At 53.9% G+C, this 27,877-nt stretch overlaps 2 protein-coding genes and 1 long non-coding RNA gene across 11 annotated transcripts in view; 1 reads left to right on the top strand and 2 right to left on the bottom strand.

Annotated features, from left to right (window-relative positions):
- The window catches only part of WDR86 (WD repeat domain 86), a 42,358-nt gene extending 39,910 nt beyond the window's left edge, over positions 1-2,448 (bottom strand). For 4 of the 9 annotated variants that reach the window (XM_027538555.1, XM_027538556.1, XM_027538554.1 and 1 more), the window contains exons 1-2: positions 826-2,447; positions 368-654 (exon numbers count right to left, since the gene is read on the bottom strand). In XM_027538555.1, coding sequence (XP_027394356.1) covers positions 368-530 — 163 coding nt within the window. In that variant the 5' untranslated portion in view covers positions 531-654; positions 826-2,447. Of the gene's footprint in view, positions 1-367; positions 655-825 lie in introns of all 9 variants that reach the window. The other 5 variants (XR_003510638.1, XM_027538558.1, XR_003510639.1 and 2 more) reach the window with 4 other exon arrangements.
- Positions 172-4,300, top strand: LOC113890984. The gene is made up of 2 exons (XR_003510640.1): positions 172-256; positions 3,919-4,300. It is a non-coding gene; the product is annotated as an uncharacterized LOC113890984 (long non-coding RNA).
- A 14,819-nt stretch (positions 4,301-19,119) lies between these two features.
- CRYGN (crystallin gamma N) lies at positions 19,120-25,672 on the bottom strand. The gene is made up of 4 exons (XM_027540291.1): positions 25,186-25,672; positions 22,933-23,181; positions 21,106-21,251; positions 19,120-19,360 (listed from the first exon to the last, which is right to left on the bottom strand). Exons 1-4 carry the CDS (start codon positions 25,204-25,206, stop codon positions 19,228-19,230), a joined length of 549 nt encoding a protein of 182 aa, XP_027396092.1. The 5' UTR covers positions 25,207-25,672; the 3' UTR covers positions 19,120-19,227.
- Between the last annotated feature and the right edge of the window lie 2,205 nt (positions 25,673-27,877).

The raw sequence follows: 27,877 nt of genomic DNA, 5'->3' as shown, positions 1-27,877 counted from the left end.
GCTCGGGGACAGGAAACGTGAGGCCATAGGTCACAAGGCCAGCGAGAGAGAAGGCAGGGCGACACTCAGCTCAAGGGGCAGAGGTGCGGTTTTCTTTCAGTTTGTCACCACTGCGGTGACGGAAGTGATTTCACCCAGGTGTTGACCGGACACTGCGCCCTCGCCGCCGCGCCCCTCGCCTCGCTGGCTGGGATCGCGGCCTCTCTGCACGCCCACCCTCACCCCGCCCCGGGGGGCTTTTCCACGAGGGTCCAAGGTGGGTGCGCGCTGGACTTGGGGGAAGGGGTCTGCGGACAGGTCAGAGGCTGGCGAGCGGAGGACAGGAGGGCAGGGCGAGCGGTCGGAGGACGCGGCCGGAAGGGTCTACCTTGCAGGAGGGCGCAGCACGTGCCGTCCGCCGTGCTCCAGAGCCGGGCCGTGCCGTCCTCGCTGCCCGTCAGCAGGCGCTGTCCGTCGGGGCTCAGGCTGAGCCAGTTGATGCCCCCGCGGTGGTCGGCGCAGACCCTCAGGGCAGACCCTCCGCCCCCCATCCCGCGGGTGGGGAGGGCCCTCGGAGGAGTCTGCGCGCCGCTAGGGAGGGGCCCCTCGGTGTCTTCGCGGCGGTTCCCTGCGGCTGCGTCCCGAGGCCATCGCGGGGCCTTCGGCTCCGGGCTCCTGCGGAGGCAGCCGGCGCGGGTGAGGCGGGGGACCCTCGCTACCGTGCGCCCACCCGGCCTCCCGGCCCGCTGACTCGCCGGGGGCTGCGTCCCAGAGGGCGAAGCAGCCGCAGTTCCACCGGCGCGGAAAGCCTCCCGCCCCGCGCCCCCCGGGGGAGACCGCACCCACCTGCTCACGGTTGTCTCGGGGCGCGCTGGAGAGCGCGGGGCGCTGGGGACCGATGAACCTGGGGAGTGAAGCGCCCCGCACGCCCTCCTCGGCCAGAGCCGCGCGCTCCGGGCGGCCGAGTGGCGAACAATACAGTCCAGCCAGGCTCCTCCTCAGAGACCACCCCTCAACCTGTCCCCTCCCACTTCTCGGGCCTGCCCTCCCGCAGCACCCACCCCGACCGCCGCTCCCGATCTCTCAGGACCGACCTTAGCCCGCGGGCCCCGCGCCTGCTCCCGGGGACGCTGCGGACCGCTCCGCGTGCGATCGTCCGGGCTGCCCGGCCCGCGCCTCAGGGCTCCAGCCCTCGCCACCTTTGCCTGGACCAAAGGCCGGGACAACGAGGAGGAGAAGAGGGTGGACTGCAGGGTCGGGGTTGGGGAGAGGCGCACGCGGGGAGCTCACTCAGGCCCGCGAAAAGTTGGTTCCCTCCAGGCTCCTCGAGGACCCTAAGGACCCTGCAGAGGCACTCTTGGGGGACCTGGGGTCCGTCCTCCTTGGAGAGCGCCCTTAGTTCGCCTTAACTGGGGAATCGCGTGCAAATTCCGAATTCTAAGGAAGTCCCGCAAGGGGACGGGGAGTGCCCAGCGCCCCCAGGATCGATCGGCAGCCTCTGACGGTCCCCCGAGGTCTCGGCCGGGATCCCAAGTCCCCGCGGCAACCCCGGCCGGCCGCAGCCCCCTGCAGCGTCGGTCTGCCAGTTCCCCTTTGGCAGTTCCGGCGCCGGCTCCGCGGGGGGCGGGGAGGGTCACCCCCCCACACACACACACTCGGATCCTCCAGGTCCTAGAGGCAGCAGGATTTCCCGAATTCTCCGGGTCCCTTTAGAGAATCTAGCCCGGAAAATTTCAGATCGGATTTGTGTTTGTGTGATTTGAGGGACGCGGGGCGGGGAGTGAGGTGGCTTTGGAAACCCAACCCTCATCACGACCTCCAGACCTTCTCCCAATGATTCACCGTGTCCAGACTCCGAAAGAAAACCCCAGAATGGGATCCCATGGAGCACTGGGCCATTTATTCTCCACTGGTCAAAACCAGAGGAAACCCATTCTTTCTTTCCCCAAATTTCTGAATCACCGTGCAGCTAGGCTTAAGGAGAGGGAATTTACTTCCTAAGAGATGGGTCTGGGAGGGGGCTTTGGAATGAGATTTGAAGTTGTTGGAAAAGACTGGTGGGGTGGGTTGAAAGGAGGAGAAAGGAGGCTGCTGGGTACCATCAGGAGAGAGGAAGGTGGAAAGGGCAGGGATGTTCCCAAGGTGGACTCTTCAGAAAGGAGATGCCCACTGGGAGGAAGGAAGGACTCTGGGGGTCCCCACTGTACAGAGAGATGGGGTAGACGGTGGCCGGTGACACAGGTTCAGAGATGCTTCTACCGGCTGCTCACGAGTGCACTTTGGGACCCACGTCCTTACAGGGGCCATTACAACATGCAGATGTGAAGACTAAAGGTATCTGGCTGTACAGGTATGGCCTACTGGTTGGGCTGGGGACAGAGTGCGGGAGTCACGGGCATGCCTGGGAGCTGCAGCCTTTGGGGAAGATGAGGTGAAGAATGAGGAGACAGAGACTTCCCTGGAGGTCCAGTGGTTGAGACTCCACACTCCCAATGCCGGGCGCCCCGGTACTGGAAGGACAGATGCTGAAGCTGAAGCTCCAGTACTCTGGCCACCCAATGCAAAGAGCTGACTCATTGGAAAAGACCCTGATGCTGGGAAAGATTGAGGGCGAGAGGGAGGAGACAACAGGACGAGATGGTTGGATGGCTTCACCGACTCGATGGACATGAGTTTGAGCAAGCTCCGGGAGATGGAGACGGTGGACAGGAGAGCCTGGCGTGCTATAATTCATGAGGTTGCAAACAGTCAGACACGACGTAGCGACTGAACAACAGTAACAGAGAACTAGATCCCACATGCCTCAACAAAGATCCTGAGGGCTGCAATCAGACCAGGCACAGCCAAACAAAAATAAATAGAGTGAGAAGACAAAAGAAAAGAGTCAGGGGAGACCCAAACGGTCTGCAGAGGCATCTGTTATCTTGGACACCCAAGGAGGGGGTGTTCAAGAAGTGGGGAGGTCCAAGGCAGGGTGAGATGACCATGGCCACACCCTCAAGGAGCCTGTCGACTAGGGTTTGAGAAAAGTTCAACTCTCAGGGGGCCACGTATTAGTGAGCAAGGTGGGAGGCGTAGTCTCAGAGCCTGCTCAGAAGGGCTGCTGATGTCGACGCAACGTCCGCGGGCCCAGGTCCAGTACTGCTTGCCTCACCATCTTCTGTCCAAGCTGGGACTTGCCCTTCTCCTTTATTCCCCTTCCCCCAATGTTGGTTTGGCACAAAGAGGTCCCCCCGTCCCCCCACCGGTGCAGGGTGAGTAAGCCCGTCTACTTCCTTATGGGGGTGGGGAGAACATGTGTGTGAGATGGGGTGGGGTGTCTGGGTGTGTGCATGTGCAATAAAGATGCTGTCCTGAGTTGGCTTCTCTTCCCAGGTCAAGCATTACAGACTCTGCTTTGGTGAACTTCGCCCAAATCTAATAAGTGTGCAAGAAGGTGGCAAAGTCGGAAAACAATGCCTTCAGTTCAGTTCAGTCGCTCAGTCGTGTCCAACTCCTTTCGACCCCACGGACTGCAGCACGCCAGGCTTCCCTGTCCATCACCAACTCCCGGAGCTTACTCAAACTCATGTCCATTGAGTCAGTGATGCCATCCAACTATCTCATCCTCTGTCGTTCCCTTCTCCTCCTGCCTTCAATCTTTCCCAGCATCAGGGTCTTTTCCAATGAGTCAGTTCTTCGCATCAGGTGGCCAAAGTATTGCAGACTTCAGCATTAATCCTTCCAGTGAATATTCAAGGGTTGATTTCCTTTAGGATGGACTAGTTTGATCTCCTTGCAGTCCAAGGGACTCTCAAGAGTCTTCTCCAGCACTACAGTTCTAAAGTATCAATTCTTTGGCGCTCAGCCTTTATAGTCCAACTCTCACAAACATACATGACTACTGGAAAAACCAATGCCTAATTCCCCTGAAACATCATGTCCTTAACTGTCTTCCAGAGACCCCTCCAAGGGCGCAGAGCCCTCACGGAAGAAACAGGAAGATTTCCTGAAGATTGGCAGGGGACTCCTGGCACTAAGAGCAATGGGGGAGGCCACTCTATGGAGGGGCGCCCAGATACACGCCACACAAAGAGCCACAATCCCACCTGCGAGAAAGAATGACTTCAAGGGCCTCTGCGGGCAGCAAGAAAGGCAGATGGGCGCTGGGTTTGGATACAGGGTGGTGAAAAAGTGTAAGTGGAGAGCGGTGACAGTTGTGTAGCAATGTGAAGGTACTTTGAACGATTTAAAGTAGCTACAGTGGTAACTTTTATTGCGGGTATTTTACCACACACAAACACAAAACATACTGTGTCATTGAAAAAAAAAAAAGAAGAGGGTTTTGTGAAGCCGTAGTATTATTACTATTATAATTAATGTTAGCCAGAGAATTAAAATTATTTGAAGAATAAAACATGGCCACAAACCCTTGCATTGCATGCTGAGTTGTATCTGACTCTTTACAACCTTATGCATTGTAGTCCGCTGGGCTCCTCTGTCCATGGGATTTTCCAGGCAAGAATGCTGGAGTGGGTTGCCCTTTCCTCCTTCAGGCAATGTTCCCGGATCAGGGATCAAACCCACGTCTCCCTGGCAGGCAGACACTCTGTCTCTGAGTCACCTGGGAAGCCCATACACCGTTAAAACGCCGTATATACATGTGTCCTAGGCTGGGAGTGTTGCCAGGGTCCAGAGAAGGATGGGACCAGCAAGAGACATCAGAGAGTCCCCGGTCTCTGAGCAAGGGTGCTGAGCTGGGCCACCAGACTCCACTCCCACCCCCATCACTCCCAGGGTGCCACGCATCCAGTCTGTTCCAAGGGGTCACTGTCCCTTCCAGAAAGGGTCAAGGTTTTAAAAGAAGCAGGCTTAAAAGACCGAATCCCCCTCTCACGCCAAGAAAATTTCCTTTGTACAAGGCCACTCTTGGCCACGGCTTCTAACTGCTGGCCCGAAAAGTCAGGAGTCAGGCCTTCTGGGTAAGAGAGCTGCCACTCAGAGACGGGCCCTGAGGGAGGTTCAGAGACCCGACAAACCCACGGCTTTCCAAGCTCACCCCACATCCGGTACTGGGACGCTTGGTTCTTTCCTGGGTGTCTCACCAGGGCTGTGTTAGCAAAGACATGGCTATGCTGAAGTTTTAAAGCCAGCTGGAAGATATCCCAGCCCTCCAAATTTCACTTTATCTCCCCCACAGACTATTCCTGGCAGCTTCAGAGAAATATCAGAGGCTAACAAGACAAAGGGAAGAGGGTTTTTAAAGAGTTTTCAGAATTCTCTAGTTTTGACTTCAAGTCTGGCCCACACAGAGAAACAGGGATGGGGTTTAGTCTCCCGCCTGCTACCTGGAACAACCAGAAGCAGTGCGTGCATCGTGTTTGACTCTTCGTGGCCCCGTGAACTATAGCCCGCCAGGCTCCTGTGACCATGGGATTTCCCAGGCAAGAATACTGGGGTGGATTACCATTTTCTCCTCTAAGGGATCTTCCTGACCCAGGGATTGAACCCAACTCTCCTGAGTCTCCTTTATCTCCTGCATTGGCAGGAGGATTCTTTACCACTGCGTCACCTGGGAAGCTCAAAACAACCCAAAATCAAACATCAAATATGTGAAACAACAGTTTGCAAGACACTGGGCACCTGGCAGTAAAGGATAATAATTCCTGAGAGACAGGGACAAATGAGGGGAGTTCTGCGAGAGGACCACTTACTGCTCTGAGAGAATTTCCAGACCTCAGAACAGGAAGGGGGAGCTTGGATTGAGCCCAGTGGACTCCCTGAGTTTCAGAAGCAGCTGAGCGTCCAGGATGAATGAACTGCTTAGAGCTGACTGGATAGAGTCCCAGAGAGCAGAGCCCCCTGGATATCTACGAAAGGCCCCTCTTCCATTTGCAGCTGGAGACAGATCCACTCAGGCATGGGAGGAAACTCTGAGGTGGGAAAGGGGTGTACCCAACCCCCACCGCACAGGGCTGAGTGGTGCAGCAAGGACATGAAAATAGTTATTGCAACTGGGTTGCAATAACTTTCAAGAGGTGATGCAGAAGCACGGCATCCCAACTGAATGTCTAGAGATGAAAACAATGTCTGAAATTAAACAGCAGCAGCACTGGATGGAGTTAACAACAGAGTAGGCATTTCAGAATAAACTATTAGCAAACTTGAAGATACAGCCGTGGAAACTATCCAAAACAAAAAGCAGAGAAAAAGAATTCAAAAAATGGAAAAATCATCAATCTGTAGGACAACTTCAGGCAGTCTTATATATTGCTCCCTGGGTCAGGAAGATCCCCTGGAGAAAGAAATGGCAACCTACTCCAGCATTCTTGCCTGGAGAATCCCATGGACAGTGGAGCTTGGTGGGCTACAGTCCATGGGTCACAGTCAAACATGACTTAAGGACTGAACAAGAAGGAGTCCTTGAAGACGAGGGAAGAAGGGAAGAGAGAAAATATTTGAAGAAATAATGGCTGCACGTTTCCAAATTTGATGAGAATTATAAATCCACAGATCCAAGAACTCACCAAATTCCATACATAAGAAACACAGAAGACATAAGCTCCACCAAGAAGAAAATGTCATCTGAATAGCCTGTGTCTATGGTGACTGCAGCCATGAAATTAAAAGACGCTTACTCCTCGGAAGGAAAGTTATGACCAACCTAGACAGCATATTCAAAAGCAGAGACATGACTTTGCCAACAAAGGTCCGTCTAGTCAATGGTTTTTCCTATGGTCATGTATGGATGTGAGAGTTGGACTGTGAAGAAGGCTGAGCGCCGAAGAATTGATGGTTTTGAACCGTGGTGTTGGAGAAGACTCTTGAGAGTCCCTTGGACTGCAAGGAGATCCAACCAGTCCATTCTGAAGGAGATCAGCCCTGGGATTTCTTTGGAAGGAATGATGTTAAAGCTGAAACTACAGTACTTTGGCCACCTCATGTAAAGAGTTGAGTCATTGGAAAAGACTCTGATGCTGGGAGGGATTGGGGGCAAGAGGAGAAGGGGATGACAGAGGATGAGATGGCTGGATGGCATCACTGACTCAATGGGCGTGAGTCTCAGTGAACTCCGGGAGTTGGTGATAGACAGGGAGGCCTGGCGTGCTGCGATTCATGGGGTCACAAAGAGTCGGACACGACTGAGCGACTGATCTGATCTCATCTGATCTGATTTTAAAAATGGGATTTGTAGTTAAAACCTTTCCTCAAAGAAAACTAGAGGTCCAGATGGCTTCACTGGGAAATTGTACCAAATATTTAAGGAAGAAAAGACCAATTCTCTACAAATGCTTCTAGAAAATTGAAGAGGAAGGGGTACTTCTCAGTTCATCCTGTGAGGCTAGTATTACTCTGATATTGAAATCAAAGACATTATAAGAAAATAAAATTACATACCAGTAGTCATCATGAGCATAGATGCAAAAGTTCTAAAATAAACTTTAGCAATATCTAAAAAACCATACAACATTAAGACCAAGTGAGATTTACTCCAGTAATTCAAAGTTGATTTAACATTCAGTCTTGAGAGTCCTTTGGATAGCAGGGAGATCAAACCAGTCAATCCCAAAGGAAATCAGTCGTGAATATTCACTGGAGGGACTGATGCTGAAGTTCCAATACTTTGGCCACCTGATGAGAAGAACTGATTCATTGAAAAAGACCCTGATGCTGGGAAAGATTGAAGGCGGGAGGAGAAGGGGACGACAGAGGATGAGATGACTGTATACAAGTAGGGTCAATTCATTTTCAACAGGGTTGAAATTCAATTTTAATTTTTGAGAGAAATTCAATTCAGTGAAAGAGCAAAGCTTTTGAAAAATGGTGCTCGGAGAACTAGAGGCGTGCCTGGTAAGTCACTTCAGTCGTGCCCAGCTCTTCGTGACCCCATGGACTGTAGCCCACCAGGCTGCTCTGATCATGGGGTAGGCAAGGATACTGGAGTGGGTTGCCATGTTCTCCTCCAGGGGATCTTCCCAACCCAGGGATCAAACCCGTATCTCTTATGTCTCCTGCCATGGCAGGTGGGTTCTTTACCAGTAGCGCCACCCGGGAAGCCCAGGACAACTAGATAGCCACACGAAAAACAATGAATGTGGACTTCCTATCTCACACTATATACAAAAATTAATTCAAAATGCATCAAAGACCTAAAACACAAGAGCTAAAACTATAAAATTCTTAGAAGAAAACATTGGTGTACATTTTTTCATGACCTTGGATTTGGGAATAATTTCTTAGACATGACATTGAAAATGTAAGCAAACAATTTTTTTAAATTGGACTTCATCAAAATTTAGAACTTCTGTGCTTCAAAATATGCGATCAAGAAAGTGAGAAATCAGTCCACAGAATGGGAGAAAATATTTGAAAATCATATCTCTGATAAGGGTTTCGTATTCAGAATATACTTTTAAAAAAAATCTTACAATTCAACAATAAAAATACAAATAATCCAACTTAAAAACGAGGAATGGATTTAAACAACATTTCTCCAAAGAAGAGTACCAATAAACACATGAAAAGATGCTCAACATCACGAGTCATTAGAGAAATTAAAATTAAAGCCACAGTGAGATGCCACTACACACATATTTGAATGGTTAAAACGAACAAGCCTATTCACACCAGGAATTCTTGTTGGCCAGAACATGAACTTGCATGCACAGGCACCCTTTGTTCTCTTGCCCTTCACCGCACTTTGAAGATACTGCTTTTCACAAACTTAAAGTCTCAGGGCAACCCTGTGTCAGGCAAGTCTATCGGCCCCATTTTCCCAACAGCAGCTGTTCACTGTGTGTGTGTTACATTTTGGTAATTCTTAAAATATTTCCTTTTTTTTTTCATTGTTATCATACACTAAGTCCCCTACCTACAAATGAGTTCCATTCTGAGAGCATGTTTGTGAGTTCAGTTTGTTCCTCAATTCAGCAAAGTGAGCCTAGGTACCCAACTAACACATTCAGCTATATGGTGCTGACGATAAGAGGTCTATAATACTTTTCACACAAATAACACTTAAAAAAAAACACAAACACACAAAAGAAGAAAAACGTTTTTAATCTTGGTGTTCAGTACCTCGAAGAGTACAGTAGTCCAGGACAACAGATGACATATGGGGGCTGGCACTTTGTGAACAGGCAGGAAGAGTTAGACTGGAGAAGGAGGGGAGGTGGGAGAGGGTAGAGCTGAAGGGTCGTCAGCGACGGGAGACGGAGGGCGGGCTGCAGTGTCACGCCTGACAGTCGACACCACGGGTTCTTGCTGGATCCAAAGCTATCTACCCTCTTGAAACAAAGATCCACTGATGTCTGGGTAGCAGCTCTTATCTTCCGATCATCGATGACACAGTAGCATTGGACTGCTTTCTGCACGGCTGCGGCAACTCTCATGTAGTTCTGCACCTCAAAACCCAACAGCGCCTCCTCAAAGAAAGAAAACCTCCCTGCCATCTCCTGCGTCGTGAATCTCTTGCCTCTCTTCGTCCTTTCCCTTGACCTCCAATTCCGTCAGGTCTCCGTTCATAAGCTCCACATTCACATCTTCGAAAATTCACAACTTGAAGGTTCGTGGTAGGGGACATTGTATTTATTACGCTGATTTTTGACAAGTGACCTTCGATGTTACTAGGAGGTAGGTCTTGCTGAAGGCTCAGATGGTTGTTAGCACTTTTCAGCAATAAAGTATTTTTAAGCATTTTAAAATGAAGGTGTGTACTTGTTAAAAGGGGCTTCCCACGTAGCTCAGTCGGTAAAGAATCTGCCTGGGTCCGGAAGATCCCCTGGAGAAGGAAATGGCAACCCACTCCAGTATTCTTGCCTGGAGAATTCCATGGACCGAGGAGCCTGGCGGGCTACAGTCCATGGTGTCGCAAGAGTCGGACACAACTTAGTACTAATCCACCACTGCTTTTTAAAAACATAATGCTGTTGCACACAGGACACTATGTATAAACATAACTTTTACGCGCAGTGGGAGACCCCCACATTTGTGTGACTTGTATTGATATATTCACTTTATTGCTGTGCTCTGGAGCTGAACCCGTATCTCAGAGGCATGCCTGCACATCTGATAAGAATATAAAACAGTACAATCACTTTGGAAAACAGTTTGGCAGTTTCCTAGAGAGTAAAACATACACCTACCACATGACTCATCCATTCTGCTTTACCCAGGAGGACGAAAGCATCCATCCATATGAAGATTTACACGTGAATTTTCATAGCAGCTTTATTTGCAGTTTTCACAAACTGGAAACACCCGAATTGTCCACTCAAGAGTTTAGCTGAGCAAATGCTGCCTCAGCATCCACTCTGTTGCCGGGGGAGCAAGGGGTGGGGGGCGGTGGGCCTGCAGGGACCTTCCTGTTGTTCTAAGGGGTCCATCTCTCCTTCCTTCAGGGCCCTGGTCTGATCCTTTCTACCTTCTCTGGCCCCAGCACAGGGTCCCTCCCGTTATGCAACGATTAAACATCTCACAATTCTTGAAGTGGAATTACTAGGATTCCACTTGCTGTTAAGCGAGGAAGTGGGGTGGGGTGGGGGGGCAGTGAGGGTCTCTTTCCCTACGTTCCAGATTTCAGCCTCAGGGAGGAATATCTGACACACACCCCTTCCTCGGCGTCCTCATTTTCCTGGTGCAGGTGGCAGCCATCTCTGGTTTCAGGCCAACTCTGCCAACTCCTTGCAAGTATTAATAGTTACCTGAAACTAACCCATCACTCACACTCTTCGCCAGCATCTTGTCTGCAACAGATTATGAAGAGATAAAGCCAGGCCTCTGTATTCACCGCCCAATAGGAAAGTGACCATTGCCAAGAAGGGTAGAAGCTTTCTTACAGATTTTACACGCACCCACACCCACACCCATAGCATGAAGCAAAAATTCCTATGTTTTGGAATTTTTATATGATTTCACTATAATCAAATGGCAATCACGAGGCAGGTACAATTATACTTTCCTGGTGGCTCAGATGGTAAAGAATCTGCAGGCAATGCCGGTGACCCCGCTTGGATCCTTGGGTTGAGAAGATCCCCTGGAGAAGGGCATGGCAACCCACTCCAGTATTCTTGCCTGGAGAACCTCATGGATGGAGGAGCCTGGCGGGCTACAGTCCATGGGGTGGCAAAGAGTCAGACACAACTGAGAGACTAACACTTTTTCACTTCAATAACTTTTAGCTTCCGTAACAACAACTCAAGGTAAGTATTATCTTCCTGGTTTTACTGATGAGGAAACTGGGGCCTCAAGCAGTTAAGCAAAGTGGCTCAGCTAGTGAGTGGAGATCTGAGATTCCAGCTCTGTTCACACCAAGTCTAAGGATGTGTCCATGAAATGACAGGGAGTCAGTGGCTTGAAAGGAGTAAGCCCACCTCTGTGCCAATGCACAGGAGGCTCACAGGTCAACCTTCCTGTCCAGTCCCGCAGAATTTCCCCAGAGAGATCTTGGGCAGACATCTGGCAAGAGTGCCTTTCCCTGAATATTCAGAAGAGGGTCTGTGGATGCCGCTGGCCCAGCACTTCTCTGGGGATGAGATAAGCAAGCCGACAGCCACCCTCGGGGCAGAGACCTCAGAGCCTCTGCACGCAGGCCCCTCTTCTCTTCTGCCTCATCTGCCACAGCAAGGCACCCTGGTTAGAGAGCATGCATGCCTGTGTGCGCGTGTGTCTGTGTGTGACTTGGAGGGACAATGGGGGAGCCTGGTTTAGCAACATCTGTTTTCACTCATTCCAGAAGATTTCTAGCTGCCCGCAAAACCATGTATTTGCTTGTTCTCTGTGTGGATTCTGAAGCCAAGGGTAATTCATACTGGAGTTGCTAATCCTACAAATGGTATTTACATGAATTTCAGGTCCTTTCAGGTGGAGGCCAGGTCCAGTGGACTGCTAATTCCACACCTGCCTTTATTTTCCTGGGAGCAGAAAGGAGGGGTCGACTGGGAGGGGGAGGTCGGCATTCTTCGGCTGCTGCAAAAGAAACTGAGTTTGGTGGGTTTAAGCAAGAAAGGGGGATTTACTGGAAAGATAGCAAGTGAAAGAGAGATGAACACCCAGGTTAAAGAAGGTCAAACACTCGGGAAAAGCCGGCTTCTTGGCAGCCAGGACTTGAGGAATGCGTGTCTGGATGAGGCTGTGAGTACCCTTGGCTCCGGCCTCCTCCTCTCCCGGGTTGACCTGGCACCAGAAATCATTCCCAAGAGACAGTGCCATCCCCACCTTGAGTTTCACTTGGTTGGGAGCAGTACCCTGTGACCACCGCCTCATTGGACCCACAGCAACTGTCGTGAATCCAAGTTGCTCACTGCCCTTGACCCATGGCTGCCCAGGGCTCACACACAAACACCGTTGTCCCAGGGGTCACTGAGGAGAAAGGCCCCAGGGACCACCCTGTGAGTACCACCCGAGCACTGCCCCACTCCCAACGGGGGGACAATCCAACTGACACCCCACCCACCCCCACCAGTGTAACATGCCCTGAAGTGGTGTGATAGGGTGGCTGGTCTCTGAGTCCAAGAGCTTGACTCATGTTCACTTCCCATCAACATACTGTCTTAACCTATGAACTAAGTGATAAATCAGACACCAAAATCCTACACTTACGAAGAGAAGAATATTTTTAAGGTATGCTTATCTTAGTCGAAGAATTGATGCTTTTGAACTGTGATGTTTGAGAAGACTCTTGAGAGTCCTTTGGCCTGCAAGGAGATCCAACCAGTCCATCCTAAAGGAAATCAGTCCTGAATATTCACTGGAAGGACTGATGCTGAAACTGAAATTCCAATCCTTTGGCCACCTGATGTGAAGAACGGACTCCTTGGAAAAGACCCTGATGCTGGGAAAGATTGAGGGCAGGAGGAGAAGGGGATGACAGAGGATGAGAAGGTTGGATGGTATCACCAACTCAATGGACAAGAGTTTGAGCAAGCTCCAGGAGTTGGTGATGGACAGGGAGGCCTGGTGTTCTGGAGTTCTTAGGGTCGAAAAGAGTCAGACATGAATGAGCGACTGAACAAGTATGGCCAGGCCCTGCTTCAGTGCCCCAGATTCTCTCAGAATTTGCTAAAAGTTCCTATGGAAACAAGTGATGTTAAATCTTCTCCCCCATGGAAAGCTTACTTTGGCGTGATGCCACTGGCCTAACCCTGTGGGATGTGATTAGCAACAAATCCAGAGAAACTTGCTCTTTTCTTTGTGGAGGGGGGGATCTGTTGAGAAGGCAGCCTGTGATGTTCAGTACGGGTCCTGAGGACCCAGGGGGAATAAATTCCTCTCTGGCCCGAGTCCCAGGCATCACTGAGGTCCTCCCGGGAAACGGGTTTATCTTTCCGACTCAGCATCACGGGACGGATTTCCCAGCTCGCTCGGGCCCACTCTGGAGCTGCTCTCCAGCCGAGAGGCAGGACTCTGCTGCACAGAACACTGTGGACGCTCACCTTACCCTGACCTCACCTCTGTCCGTCTACCTTTTCCAAAAGCCCAAAGATGCCTTCACATTCCTTTCCCATCTCATTTTTTTTAGTAAGATGGCCGCTCTCCCAGGCACTGGTAGCCTGGAGGCTGGCCGCCTGGCCAGGAACAGGGTTCTCATTGCTGACCACTCAGCCAGCTCCCCGCAACCCAACCAAGGGGCTGTTCTCAGCGTCCAGCAAAGCCTTCTCCAAACCCACAGGCCCGTCCAGGGCAGCCACTGCCCGGCCCCCCTTGGTAAGTCCAGGGCGAGGCTCCACAACCGTCTGCTGTCCTCTTCGGATGTTTTCAATCACTGATTCCAAAGAGTAGGGCTTTTAGCCGAGGTCAGCAGGGAGGCCAGGAGCCTGTTTACAAGAAGCTCATTTTACAGGTCTGGGCTTCGCAGGCCTCAGTGCACTCACTCCCTCTGGTCATCGGGCTCCCCAGATGGCTGTGGCTAGGCAGGGAAGGGGCTTGGGCAGTGCGGGTTCAGCCCAGGTCCTCGCCCCGGCCATCCCCTTCCGCATTTCCAGTTCCATCAGCAGCCGCAGACCGGCACTGGAGGTGTCGGGGGTGGGGGTGGGGGAACTGGGGACTGAGTGAGAGACTCCCCAGGCGCCAGGAGGGGTGGGCAGGTGGAACCATGGCGTCCTCCGGAATGCCGGAGGCTCTTCTACATGCGGATTACCTCCCGACGGCCCCCAGCCCCCCAGGAATGAGAAAGATCATGTGTCTTCACTGGGGTAACATGTTAAGGACAGAAGACTCACCCCTCTGAACCGTTTTCCAGTGCCCTGGGCATTAAATACCTTGAAGTTTTTCAGGAGCAACCATCACCACCACCACCATCCAGAACCTTCTCATCTTCCCAAATGGAAACTGAGGAACTACTTTTTTTTTTTTAGCTAAACTCTCTCATTCAACAGGTTGTTTTTTTTTTTTAATTGAAAATCTCTGTGCTTTTTCGAGGGGAACACAGATTTGCAGGGCCCTGGAGGTAGAGACCGGAGAAGGCAATGGCACCCCACTCCATACTCTTGCCTGCAAAATCCCAGGGATGGAGGAGCCTGGTAGGCTGCAGTCCATGGGGTCTTGAAGAGTCGGACATGACTCAGAGACTTCACTTTCACTTTTCACTTTCATGCATTGGAGAAGAAAATGGCAACCCACTCCAGTGTTCTTGCCTGGAGAATTCCAGGGACAGGGAAGCCTGGTGGGCTGCCATCTATGGGGTCTCACAGAGTCGGACACGACTTTAGTGACTTAGCAGTAGCAGTAGGAAGTAGAGACGGAGAAGGCAATGGCACCCCACTCCAGTACTCTTGCCTGGAAAATCCCATGGATGGAGGAGCCTAGTGGGCTACGGTCCATGGGGTCGCTAAAAGTCGGACACGACTGAGCGATTTAGCAGCAGCAGCAGCAGGAGAAAGAGACGGGAGGAAGTCTCAGGGAACATGGCGGAGGGGGTGGTCTCCAGGAGCGCAGAGGATCCTGGGACTCACCGGGATCGGAGCAGGGGCACCAGCAGGCAGGGTGGGGATGGGCGAGGGGCAGCAGCAGGGATGGGGAGGGGACGGTGGGGAGAGAGTGAGAACATCGTTGCTGATTTCAGAGGGGATGTTTTCCAGGGGTGAGACAGGCCTGATACACAGCACATGAGGTTCCTGGTGGTCAGGGGGCTTGGGAGGGTCAGAGAGCTGAGGACTGGGGATGGCTGGGTGAGAGCCTGGCTCTCCAAGCCACAGAGCGGAGACACAAGTATGTGAAGCATGTGTGACTCTTTTCAGAAGGCGCTGGCCCTCGGTCCACCAGCCCCCTGGCCTGACTTCAGACAAATTACAGTTCTGCCCACAAGCATTTTGCTGGGAATCCTGTTTTTCTTCCTGAGATTGAGAAGCAGATTGGCGGGCACGTTTGGCAGCAGAGGACCGGGGGAACGGGAGGTCACCCAGGAGCACAGGCCTATCGCTGAGGACCGGAATCACCAGTTAATGAGGTGCTGGGGAGCAGGACGAGTTCAGAGAAACCTCTGGAACTCCGGAAGGACTGCAAGGCCTGGCCCCTCTCCAGGGTCCCCGGACTCGACAGAGCTCCTTGGCCATGGGTGAGTCTCCCTTAATTCCCTAGGAAGGGATTATTCCCACTGTACAGCTGGAGAAACTGAGGCACGGGGCAGTGACTTGTCCAGGACACAGCCTAGCAAGGGACCGAGAGATCAGGGTGGAGACCCCAAGCTGGCCCTTGCTCTGCCAGGGTCCTGGGTGACCTTGAGTGTGTCCCTTACAACTAATAACCAGTATTCATATGGCACCTTCTCAGAGTTAGTTGTTTGGCTTTTACAGCTGTGTAAACAGCTTAGCAAGGGACCGAGAGAAGATCAGGGTGGAGACCCCAAGCTGGCCCTTAACCCTTGCTCTGCCAGGGTTCTGGGTGACCTTGAGTGTGTCCCTTACAACTAATAACCAGTATTCATACGGCACCTTCTCAGAGTTAGTTGTTTGGCTTTTACAGCTGTGTAAACAGCTGGAACAGGGCTTCCCAGTTGGTTCGGTGGTAAAGAATCTGCCTGCCAATGCAAGGAGATGCAGGAGACGGGGATCCCACCCTTGGGTCGGGAAGATCCCCTGGAGGAGCAAATGGCAACCCACTCCAGTATTCTTGCCTGTGAAATCCCATGGACAGAGGGGACTGGTGGGCTACAGTCCATGGGGTTGCAAAGTAGGACACGACTGAGTGACTCAGCACAATGCAACCATACAGAACAACAGACATGAGAGCTCCTATCATAGAGCAGGAGACTGAGGTCCAGAGAGGCTATTTGGTTCGTGTTACGGGCTGCCACGTGTCTCTCTGAAATTCATATGGGAACCTCAGATGTGCGTATGTGCTAAGTAGCTTCTGTTGTGTCTAACTCTGCAACCCCATGGACTGTAGACTGCCAGGCTCCTCTGTGCCTGGGATTCTCCAGAACAGAATACTGGAGTGGGTTGCCAGGCCCTCCTCCAGGGGATCTTCCCCACCTGGGGATCAAAGCCGAGTCTCTTAGGTGTCCTGCACTGGCAGGTGGGCTCTTTACCACCAGCACCACAGGGGAAGCCCTAGAACCTCAGAATGTGACTGCATTTGGAGATACAGCGTCTTGAAAGAGGTGATTATGCGAAAATGAGGTTGTTAGGTTGGACTCTAATCCGATATGACTGGTGTCCTTCTAAGAAGAGATTTGGACACAGGCAACACAGAGAAAAGGCCAGGTGAGGACACAGGGAGAAGACGGCCACCTGCAAGCCGGAGGAGCCTGCACCTCGATCCTGGACTTCCGGCCTCCAGAGCTATGAGAGAGCAGTTTCCATTATCCTAGCCCCGAACCTACTGATTTTGCTCCCAGTTCGCACCAGGCCCCGCTTCTTCCTGAACCCTTTCCTCACGGGTCACTGGGAGTTTGAATGAGGTGACGCAGGGACTATGGTTCTGCGTGTGTGATTGCTGCTGGGTGGACTACTGTTACCTTAACTGTTGTGAAATACACCCACATATGCAAATATGTGTGCAGTCTAGTGGAGTGATGAGGAGCGAAGGTATCAGCCAGGCCCAGTGTGAACCCTGACTGCTGTGTGACCTTGGGCAAGTGGCCTAACCTGTGTGTGTCTAGCTCTCCTTTGCAGTGGCGATAATAAGCTTATCACAATAACGGTGTTATTGTACATAAGCTTCCCTGGTGGCTCAGACAGTAAAATCGTCTGCTTGCAATGATGGAGACCCGGGTTCAAACCCTGGGTCAGGAAGATCCCCTGGAGAAGGAAACAGCAACCCATTCCAGTACTCTTACCTGGAAAATTCCACGGATGGAGGAACCTCGTATGCTACAGTCCATGGGGGTCACAAAGTGTCGGACACGACTGAGCGAGTTCGCTTTCGTACGCAAGTAAAATGACACAGATTCCACTCTTAGAGAGCCCGGCATCAAGTCAGTGCATAAGACAAAAACTTCAATGGAAGCATCATCAACATCAACATTGGGGAAAGGGGTGTGAGGTCCTGCAGGCTGGGGGTCAGCTGGGCTGCTGACCCCTCCTCTCCCAGGCCTGATGTGGATCTCTGAGGGTCAGACAGTTGCAGGAAAGACCAGTTGAGCAGGCACAGGGGCCTGGCTTCAGGCAGGGCCTCCCACACCTGAAGACAAACATGGCTGAGCTCAACCAGAGAGACGGCCTCCCTGAGCAAAGCAGCAGAGAACAAGAGCATGGCTTTCAGCAAACCCTCTTCTCGACTCACAGGCGGCGAGGCATTGTGGGCTCAGGGTCTTCCACTGGTTTGCGGTGAGTTTCATGGTTGTTTCTTCAAGTCCTTAGTTTAGATGGAGAGAGCTCAGGACTCTGGCGGTCGGCCATGGGCAGGAGGCGCGTTACCTGGGTCACTCCCGGGTCCAGCAGCTTACTTGTCGTCTCACTGAGTGGGAGGGTACGGGGGTAGGCTGGACACTGAAGTGTGGGCGGGGAGGGGTCAGGAGCTTCTTTTTTTACGGTTGATTGATTGATTTTTGACTGTGCTGGGCCTCTGTCGCTGCACACGGGCTTTCTCTGGTTGCGGTGTGCGGGCTTCTCATTGCGGTGGCTTCTCTTGCTGTGGAGCTCAGGCTTCAGTCGTTTCGGCACAGGGGCTCAGCAGCTTTGGCTCCCAGGCTTTAACACACAGGTTCAATAGCTGTGGCGCTTAGTGGAGCTTTGTTGCTCCAAGGCGTGTGGGATCTTCCCCGATCCAGGACGGAACCCGTGTCTCCTGCATTGGCAGGCAGATTCTTTACCACTAAGGCAGCAGGGAAGCCACGGTGGTCTCTTATTCCTGGAAACCCCACTCCCTCCCAGGCCAGGTTCCTCCTTCTCTGTCCCCTGGCAGGGATGTGTGTGTGTGTGAACGCCCCTCCCATCAAGCCCAGCCCACCAAGGTGGGCCCACTGCCCTGGAGAGGGCCCACAGTACAGAGAAACTCTGTGAATTCTCCTTGGGGTGAGGAGAGTGGCGGTCCTGGGTTGAGCAGCACTGTGAGAGTCGGGGCTTTCCCCGCCCTGGCCTTTCAGCCCTGAAGGCGCCTCCTGTCTCCTCCCCTTCCCCTCCTCAGAGCCCACCTGATCAGGCAACAATCCCTGCTTCTTCCAAGCCCTTCAATTTCTCTCTCCTTACAGGCTGTAAGGGGTGATCTGCCCCTGCGGTCAAGCCCATCCTTTTAGAAGGTTCTCCCCTATGAGATGCCAACTCAGGGGCCCTGGGTCAGGCTTTGGTGGTAGAGTGGACCAGACCATGCCGCCTGGCATGGTCCCCTCCCCCACCCCATCGCCCTCCATTCTTGCCCCTCCCCATCACTTCCCTCCCCTCGGTCCCCCTCCCCCACCCCATCACACCCTACCCCATAACGACCCCCCTCCCCTTCTCCCCTAGCTGGCCCGGGGAGGCATTTCAGGTAGAGGAGACACCTCGTCCAGTCCTAGGTCCAAGGTGGTGCCTCCCCTCCTGCTTCATTGACTTTTCACACGTGAACCGACAGGGTTGGACTCCACGACCTGCAGGTCCCCTCCGCCCTGATGTTCTCCCAGCGGGTGCCTCAAGGCGTCCCCCTCCACCCTTCCTGGTCGGTCCTTCCAGGGCCTGGGGCGCCCCGCCCCGCCACCTCCCCCGACACTGTCCCTTGGTCACAAAGGGCAGAGAAGTCACTCAGCGCTTGGCTTTTAGGACGTTTATTCCCCATGGTCCCGGGGTGGGCAGAGGGGACTCTCCTCCAGGGGTGCGGCTCCTGGTCGCGGCCAGACCTCGGTGGGCGGGCGGGCGGTTAGAAGTTGGCCACCCGGCGGAGGGATTGGACGCGCGCGCTGGGGGCCTCCCAGTCGGAGAAGCTGCGGAAGTCGCCCCTCTCCACCAGATACATGCGGCCTCGGTAGTTGGGCTCCTCGTAGAGAACCCACCTGGGTGGAGGGCGGCGGCGGGGGGGCGGGTCAGGGGCCGGGGCTGACCAGATCCTGGCCTGGCAGCCCCACGACCCCCGCCCCCAACCCACAGCCGCCACCCCGCGCCCCTCCCACCCAGACTACACATCCTGGGGCGTCATCAGGCAGCTTGTCTTGGCCATGGGCTTGCTGCTGCTAAGTCGCTTCAGTCGTGTCCAACTCTGTGCGACCCCATAGATGGCAGCCCACCAGGCTTCCCCGTCCCTGGGATTCTCCAGGCAAGAACACTGGAGTGGGTTGCCATTTCCTTCTCCAATGCATGAAAGTGAAAAGTGAAAGTGAAGTCGCTCAGTCGTGTCTGACTCTCAGCGACCCCATGGACTGCAGCCTACCAGCCTCCTCCGTCCACGGATTTTGCAGGCAAGAGTACTGGAGTGGGGTGCCATTGCCTTCTCCGGGCCACAAGCTTACATATCTCTTTTTCAAATTGAAGTCACAGGAGGCAAAGGATGAAGGCTCCATGGGGAGTGAGCAGAGCCCAGGTCCAGAGGTGGCATCCGCCATGGGCAGCCTCCAGTGACCCCCCACCCGTCTGAGCCTCATCTCCTCTTAGGCGAACTGGGGCCTGAAGTCCCTGTAGTCAAATCTTAGCTCCTTCCTCCATGCCTTCTTTTCTAAACAAGCCCCTGGGACCCCTGAGAGTGAGTGGAGGTTGGGCCTCAGGGCTCAGGATATCTTCTACCCAAAGGTACGGCTCTGGCCTCACAAGACACAATTTAGCCAGCAAATGGTTGTTTTGGAATTCTCCCCCAGATTCCCAGGTGCCATCAGCTTGGGGCAAACCTGGAATTTCTGAAAGACCTTTGGGTCAGGGCCCAGGGTCCAGGGCCCAGCAGCCAACATCAGCCATGCCAGGAAAGGTGGGGAGCGTCTTCCTTCAGTTCCTGGCATGACCACCTCTGGCACCCTGACCCCGTGCCTTAAAGGATCCCATAGACGCTGTGACAAGAGCTGGCTCCTGGCACCCATGTTTTGGGGCTCTTCTGGGGGCTGGAGCTGAGGTCTGGGGAGACTCCCAGCTCCAGAGCAGGGACAGTCTGACTTGGAGCCAAAGGCCTGGCTGTCATCCCAGCAGGGCCACTCACTGCAGGGTAGGGATAACTTTCTTGGCCTCAGCTTGCTCATCTGTAAAATGGGGACACACTGTCCACCCAGCCAGGTAGATGGGGAGGAGATGGCCAGCTTGGGTGCGAGCAGGGGCTGTGAAACTTGGCCCGATGGATGTGCACAGTGGGTGCAGAGACTTCCTCGGCTGGTGGAAGGAACAGGGCGTGCAGGGAAAACCCACTCAGCCACACGGTCCATCAGAAGTGAGCCACCGTGAGGTACCTCTCCCAGGGAGGCCCGCCTAGGAGGGCTGGGCGCTTGGTAGGAGAGAGGTCCAATGCAGGGTCAGTGAGGGGTGGACAGGTGAGCAGGGCCACCCTGCCCAGAGCAGGCTTCCCCTGGCTCAAGCAAACCATAGCCCAGCCCAATCCTAGAGAATGACTGTCTGCAAAGGGCCCCCTGCCCTTTGCAGGGGGGTGGGCGGGGGCCCTCTGGAGCCCCGTGTCCCCTCACCCTGGCCTTTCTGGGCCAGGGAGGCGGCTGGGGGAGGGAGGGAAAGGGTCTCAGGGCAGGGGACAGGCTGCCCCTCTGCTGGGGGTCCAACCCACCCTGGCAGGCAGGGACCCATGGGCAGAAGCCAGGTGGGTTCTACTCACGCTCCGTCGCCGTACGCCTTGATGGCGTTGACACAGTTCTTGGTCCAGCCCCGACTCTGAAGGAAGGGACAGTCTTCCTTGAACTCCAGGCACTGGCCCGTGAAGTTGCAGCCCTCGAAGATTTCTAAGCGGAAGTGTTCCCCGTGCTGCGGGCCCCCACCGAGAGCGAGGAAGGGAAGAAAGTGAAGGGAATGCCCACAGAAGCACATGTGGGTGGGAGCGGAAACTCACCCAGGGCCCTGGGGCACCCAAGAGCTCCTGGGCTGAAGAGCTAGTGAGTTCCACGCCCCTCCCCAGCCTAACACCCGCCCCTCAGCCCAGAGCTTGCAGATAAGATTTGTTTGGATGAAAGGCATCTATTTCTTTAAAAAGATTCAGGGTCTCAAATCAGTCTACTCTCCTCTTTCTTTAACTAAAGAACCCAGGATCCAGAGAGGGCCAGCCCGCCTGGAACAGCGGCCCCCCTCTGACCGGCCTGGGGCACTGGGCTTCCTCCTGCCCAGACACACCACGGCATTCCTGTGCCCATCACCGCCCACCCCCAGCCCCACACCGGCAACCCCGCCCCGGGCTGCAGGCCATGGGCAGCTTTTAAAGGATAATATTTTACAAACTGTAACAGAACCTTTTATTAAAACATGAAGCCAAAAATCTAAAACAAATAAGAGATCTCATTTGCTGAAATCCCTGCTGGCTCACTGGGCCGAGGACATACCCTCTTAAGAGTCCCCTGTATTTCCAAAAGCCCGAGGCGGGCCAGCTCCCCTTGGGCTCTGGCGCCGGTGGGGGCTGGGTCTATGCCAGAGCTGGCCCCAAAGACAGCTGTTTATGAGAACAGCATTCAAAAGATACCCGGGATAGTTTTCATACAAATAGCATTATGCAAGACCCAGGGCCAGCCATGGCAATTCCTTTTTTCCAAATGTCCGTGACCTGATAGGAAGCCTAAGAAAGCATTCTTACAATCTGAGAGGCTGAAGCCCAGCTGGGTTTGCAGTGTGGAAAAGAGAGAGGTTGAGGGGTTTCTACTCAGAAGGCCCCTCCCCTGGGGTCCTCAGACGCTCGTCCAGGGAAGCGCTCCTGCAGACACAAGGCCTGAGATGCCCCATGAGCTGCTCGCCTGGCTCCTCAGAACCAGCTGTGTCCCTGCCCTAGCATCCAGAGCTCACAACAGGCCGGTTAAGACTTGAACTTGGGCGACTCCCAAGGAATGGGAATGCCCAGTCCTCAAACCCCACACTAAGGACAACCAGACACACACAGTCCTTCGCCAAGGAGGAGGGACACCCCTCGTCGTCCACCCTGTGAAATGGCAGCTGTCTGCTGGGTCCTGTCCCCTGGTTCCCGCTGCCTGGCCAAGGATACCCAAGCTTCTTCCATCGGCCACTCCATCGAAGGGTCCCGAAAAGCGTTACAAGGTGATCTGCCTGGTGGACACACCAGGCCCACAAGAGCCTTACTTTAGCTGAATGCTTCCCCCATCTGGTTGCAAATCCAAACTTCTGATGTTTCCAATAGCGTTTTAAGTGGAAAATTCAGCAAGATTTTGGCATCGGAAATTGAAACTGATGCACTGCTGAAAACCCGGTCATGAAAACTCCCAGGGGCTCTCCGATTTGGTCCCCACGCATGGGAGTGGCTAGGTCTGTGTGGGGACATCTCGCCGTCTTAAAGACCCCATGGTCTCACCCGTTCCTAAAGCTGGGAGGGTTACCCCCCTCCCAATACCTGTTACACGTCTTGAGCAGGCTCACGGAGCCCTGGATCACTCCAGCAGGAAGCCCTGCAGCCCCACGCCGGCCAGGTGGAGGACCCCAGCCCACTTACCATCCTCACGGGCCGACAGGAGCCCATGTGGTCGTTGTGGCCGTTCCAGCGGTAGAAGTCGGGGTAGTCGCCGTGCTCCAGGATGAACTGCTGGCCCCGGAAGTCGGGGTGGTCGAAGCAGACCCAGGCCCCACTCTCCACGCGGACCGAGTTCACCCTGTTCATGAAGCCGCGATCCTGGAAGTTGTCACAGTCCCCGAAGACCTCCAGCTTCCTGCCCGTGAAGTGCTTGCCCTCGTAGAGTGTGATCTAGAAGAGCCAGGTGAGAGGGCACAGGGCTGGGTGCACCTCTCCTTTCAGTTCTGGGAATGGACACATGGGGCCCAACACCCCCACTGAATCCTGAGTCCCCAGGCCCAGACCTGCTGCATACACTAGGTGCTCAACCCTGTCTCTTGATCAGGTGAAAGAACGCATGGATGGCAGGTTGAGATCAGCCGCAGTGCCCGACCATCCCCACCCCGGGGGCCCACGGTTCAGCAGACAAATCTCAGAAGATCCGAGGAGACAGCCACTTCCCCTTTGTCCAGGGGCCCCTGTGAAAACAGGCTCTTTTCAAACTACCACTGCAGTTTTTAAACTCGATTTTTGTTCATCGTTAAAACACAACATCCAAAAAATGCTTCCAAAAGAAAACACTTCACTCAGGACTCGCCATATAAACAAATACTGTTTTCAGAAAGTCAGGTTTCTGGGATCCGTCTGCTTCACCGGACAGACTGAATCCAACAGAGCCACGTCAGGGCCCGGCGCGGGATTAACGGCTCAAAAGCAGGTTTTTTCAATGTAGCCGCGTCCCTTTGTGCCCTGGGCCACTCCTCCGGGTGACATGCATGTGTTAGATCTGGAGCTTTTCTAGCCCGGCGGTCAGTTCAGACACCGTGCTCCATGGTGATGTAGCACTGAAGGGTGTCCTCACACTGAACACTGTGAACCAGATGGTAACCAGACCTATTGTAGTGATCATCTGGTAAGGGATAAAAATATCCAGTCACCACATTATACACCGGAAACTAAGCCAATCTTGTCAGTCAACTGTACTTCAATAAAAACAAAACAAAAACAAACATGAACCATATCAACCTCAAACTCACTTTCTGCAGAGGAACCTAACATTCCGACCGTTCAATAACTCTTCAGGGGCTTCCCTGGTGACTCAGGTGGTAAAGAGTCTGCCTCTGCAATGCAGAAGACCTGGGTTTGATCCCTGGGTTGGGAAGATCCCCTGAAGAAAGGAATGGCTAATCCACTCCAATATTCTTGCCTGGAGAATCCCATGGACAGAGGAGCCGGGTGGGCTGCAGTCCATGGGGTCACAAAGAGCTGGACACGACTGAGCGACTAATACTTTGGGCTCCTAGAAGGGGCCTGGCAAAGTAATGCTACCTGGGCCCAATGACTGTGGTCAGCCTGTATGTGTGCTGTTACTGATGGTACAACTGCCTCCCTGGGCCCCTCGGAGTTAAGTGAGGCCAGAGGCTTTGGCCAGAGGGATGTGTGTGGACTCGAAAACTCTGAAAACTTCTCATTTCTCCTCTCTGCTTCTGCTGCTGTCAGGGTGTCGCTCTGCAGCACAGAGGGTGTGTGGACCGTGGTGGAGGGAGCTCTTGGGGCTGTTTGTTACTGAGGCATAACCTAGCCCTCGCAGACAGATGCAGTAATACTCTCACTCACTAACCTTGAATGTAACCCCTGGGGTCCAAAAGACAGGGAGCTAGAGAAGAGGGGAGAGGTCCAAATTTACCCTCCTTCCCGCACAAGTCTGTTTGAGGGCTCTCCCCACCCCCAGATATTCAAGGACAACTGGTCACCCACAGAATTCGGAGGCCCCCTTAGATCTGAACAGTTGTGCAGAGAACTAGTCCCAAGTGTCCCTGGGCGGATTCTGAGGAAGGAGCAGTCACATTAGAACAGCCTCAGGGAAAAAGTGGGGCCCAGGGCCTGCAAGGCAAGGCAGGGGTCCCCCACTGCAACCCAGGCACCCCTCACAGCTCACCACTCGGCCTGCTCCTGGCTGGGGGTGGGGGTTGGAGCCCCAGAGCCAGCGCTTGCTGGAGGGGCTGGAGGGAGTGTTGGGGGTACTTCCTAACCCTCACATCACAGAGGTGCTCAGCCAGGGCCAGGCTACCCCCGGGTTGTCAGATGCAAAGGGCACCAAGCAGCAATTTGCCACCCTCCGCCCCCAGCCCCCAGCCCCCAGCCCGAGCACCAAGAGCCACGGAAGCGGGTTCTGGGCCCGCCGCGGGCACTCACCTTTCCCGAGCGCTGCGCCATGGTGCACCTGCGCCGCCTGGAGTGCAGGCCCGCGGGCCGCGGGGCCCCAGATATAGCGGGCGGCACCCTGCTGGCTCAGCGCCGCCCCGACAAAAGATTTGCTGGGCCGGCTGGTTAGTGCTGTCGGGCGTGCTAAGCCCGCGAGGGGCCGCCGGCCGGAGGGACTCGCCCCGCCCCCGTCTGGGGGTCTCCCCGGTGCTCACGGCGGTCACCGTGCCCAGCTCGGCTGGGCTCGGCCCCCGAAGCCGACTCTCTCTCGGGCTCAGCCTGCCTGCTGGCCCTGCTGAGTCAGGACCACACGCCCCGCCGCTGCCCCACCCCTACTCTGGGGCAGGGGTCTCCAGGCTCCCCTCCTCCTCACCGAGCCCTGAGCCTTGCCAGACAGCCGGCCACTGCCCTCTCCCACCCGGACCCGGGCTCACCCTGTTACTGAGTCGTTCTCTGGGTGAAGGATGGACCCCAGGCTCCAGGGGGCAGAGACGACAGCCCGTGCCCGCCACCTGCCCTCTTCTCTTGGCCAACCCCAATTGGTGTACCTCACCCACAGTGAAGCCAGACAAACCCAGGGTTGGAGTTAGCACAGAGAAAGGTTTCTTGCAAAGGAGAACCAGGCGACTCATGCTCAAAAGGCTGCAACTCCCTGGTGGGTTTCAGGTATTTTTAAAGCAAGGTGAGGAGGAGAGTCACAGGGTGTGCGCTGATCAGCTCCGGGACAAATCTCTGATTGGTTAACGGTGAGGTAATGGGGCAGTGTCGCAGGGGTTAACATGATCAATCCTCAGGCTCCAGTAGGTCTGGGGGCTACAGTGCTCACGGTCATCAAATAGTTAACTTCTTTGACTTGATGGGGATTTTAGCATCTGTAAAACAACTCAGGAAAGGTGCACAGACACTGTTACCCAGGTGCTTCAGGGAGGAACTAAAGATTCTGTGACTGCCATATGGCTGATGTACTGTTCAAATTCTTACCAGTTCTCCTGGCCCAACTACTATCTATTTTTATCACTACATGTTCACATCCTTCCAATCACTAATTCTTTTGTTGTTGTTGTTAATTACTTTGTTGTTGTTCAGTCACTAAGTCGTATCTGACTCTTTGAGACCCCCTGAACTGCAGCATGCCAGGATTCCTTGTCCTTAATCATCTCCTGGAGTTTGTGCAAACTCGTGTCCACTGAGTCGGTGATGCCATCCAAGCAGCTCATCCTCTGTTGCCCCCTTCTCCTCCTGCCCTCAATCTTTCCCAGTATCAGAGTCTTAGTTAATTAAAGTTAATTTATTTATTTTTGACTGTGCTAGGTCTTCAGCTGTATCCATAGGCCTTTTCTGGTTGGGCATGTGGGCTCTTAGTTCCCTGACCAGGGATTGAACCTGCGTCCCCTGCATTGGAAGGCGACTTCTTAGCCACTGGACCACGAGGGAAGCCCCCCAATCATGAATTCTTGAGCCAGGCTTTTGGGACTCAAGGAGGCCTGGGAGACAACAGCTTTTCTATAAACAAGAGGCAGGCAGGGGGCATGGGAGAAGGAGGGGGTCTGTCCCAGGAAGGCCCCTTAGGGTCCTGCTCGCTTACACTGTGGTCTTAGTTCCCAGTTCCTTAGTACCGTATCTTTTCTGCTCCAGCAGTACCCTGGTCTGCTCCCTACTCCCCAACACACACACACACACCTGCATGTCTGGCGGTGGTCCTGAAGCCTCCACTTCTTCTGTCTTGCTCCCGGAATCCTGTCCTCTCCCAGCCCCAGTCAATGCTCACCCTCAATCTGTCAAAGTGTCACCTGCCCCAACTTGAACCCCACCCCGCCCTTGCCGATGGGCCGCAGGGCTCGGCACCCAGACCACCCCGGATGGCAAGGATGGTTTACAGAAACACGCAGCCCCGCCTCAGCATGGGGCTTTCTAGGGCATGGAAGTTCTTGGCACATGAGAGAGGTTCAGAGATGGTTTGCGGAGTGAACAGAGTCAACACTGCGGCCACAAGATGTGAAGCCATCAAACTGCTGGGAGATGAGATGTGAACACAGGAAACAGCACAGGGCGGTCAGCTGGGGCGAGGGGCCCACAGGAGCGCGAAGGAAAGAGACGTCATTTGGAGCAGGGGGACCTCGGGGGGCTTCCACAGGGCAGCGAGGAGCAGGTGTGGGAGCGGTCTGAGCTGTTCTCGGGAGGGCAGGTGTTATCACCATCTCACGGACGAGACACTTGAAGTTCAGGAAAAGAGGTCATGGATTCTGGGGGTTCGGGGGGCCCTGCCCCTGCTCTGGAGCCTGTCACGTGTAGTTCAGTTCAGTTCAGTTCAGTCGCTCAGTCGTGTCCGATTCTTTGCAGCCCCATGAATTGCAGCATGCCAGGCCTCCCTGTCCATCACCAAGTCCCGGAGTTCACACAAACTCATGTCCATTGAGTCGGTGATGCCATCCAGCCATCTCATCCTCTGTTGTCCCCTTCTCCTCCTGCCCCCAATCCCTCCCACCATTAGAGTCTTTTCCAATGAGTCAACTCTTCGCATGAGGTGGCCAAAGTATTGGAGTTTCAGCTTTAGCATCACTCCTTCCAAAGAAATCCCAGGACTGATCTCCTTTAGGATGGACTGGTTGGATCTCCTTGCAGTCCAAGGGACTCCCAAGAGTCTTCTCCAACACCACAGTTCAAAAGCATCAATTCTTCAGCA

Source organism: Bos indicus x Bos taurus, chromosome 4 (assembly GCF_003369695.1).
Source record: "Bos indicus x Bos taurus breed Angus x Brahman F1 hybrid chromosome 4, Bos_hybrid_MaternalHap_v2.0, whole genome shotgun sequence".
Classification (NCBI taxonomy): Eukaryota; Metazoa; Chordata; class Mammalia; order Artiodactyla; family Bovidae; genus Bos; species Bos indicus x Bos taurus.
The sequence above is the reverse complement of the archived record's forward strand: the minus strand, read 5'-3'. Positions and strand labels throughout refer to the sequence as shown.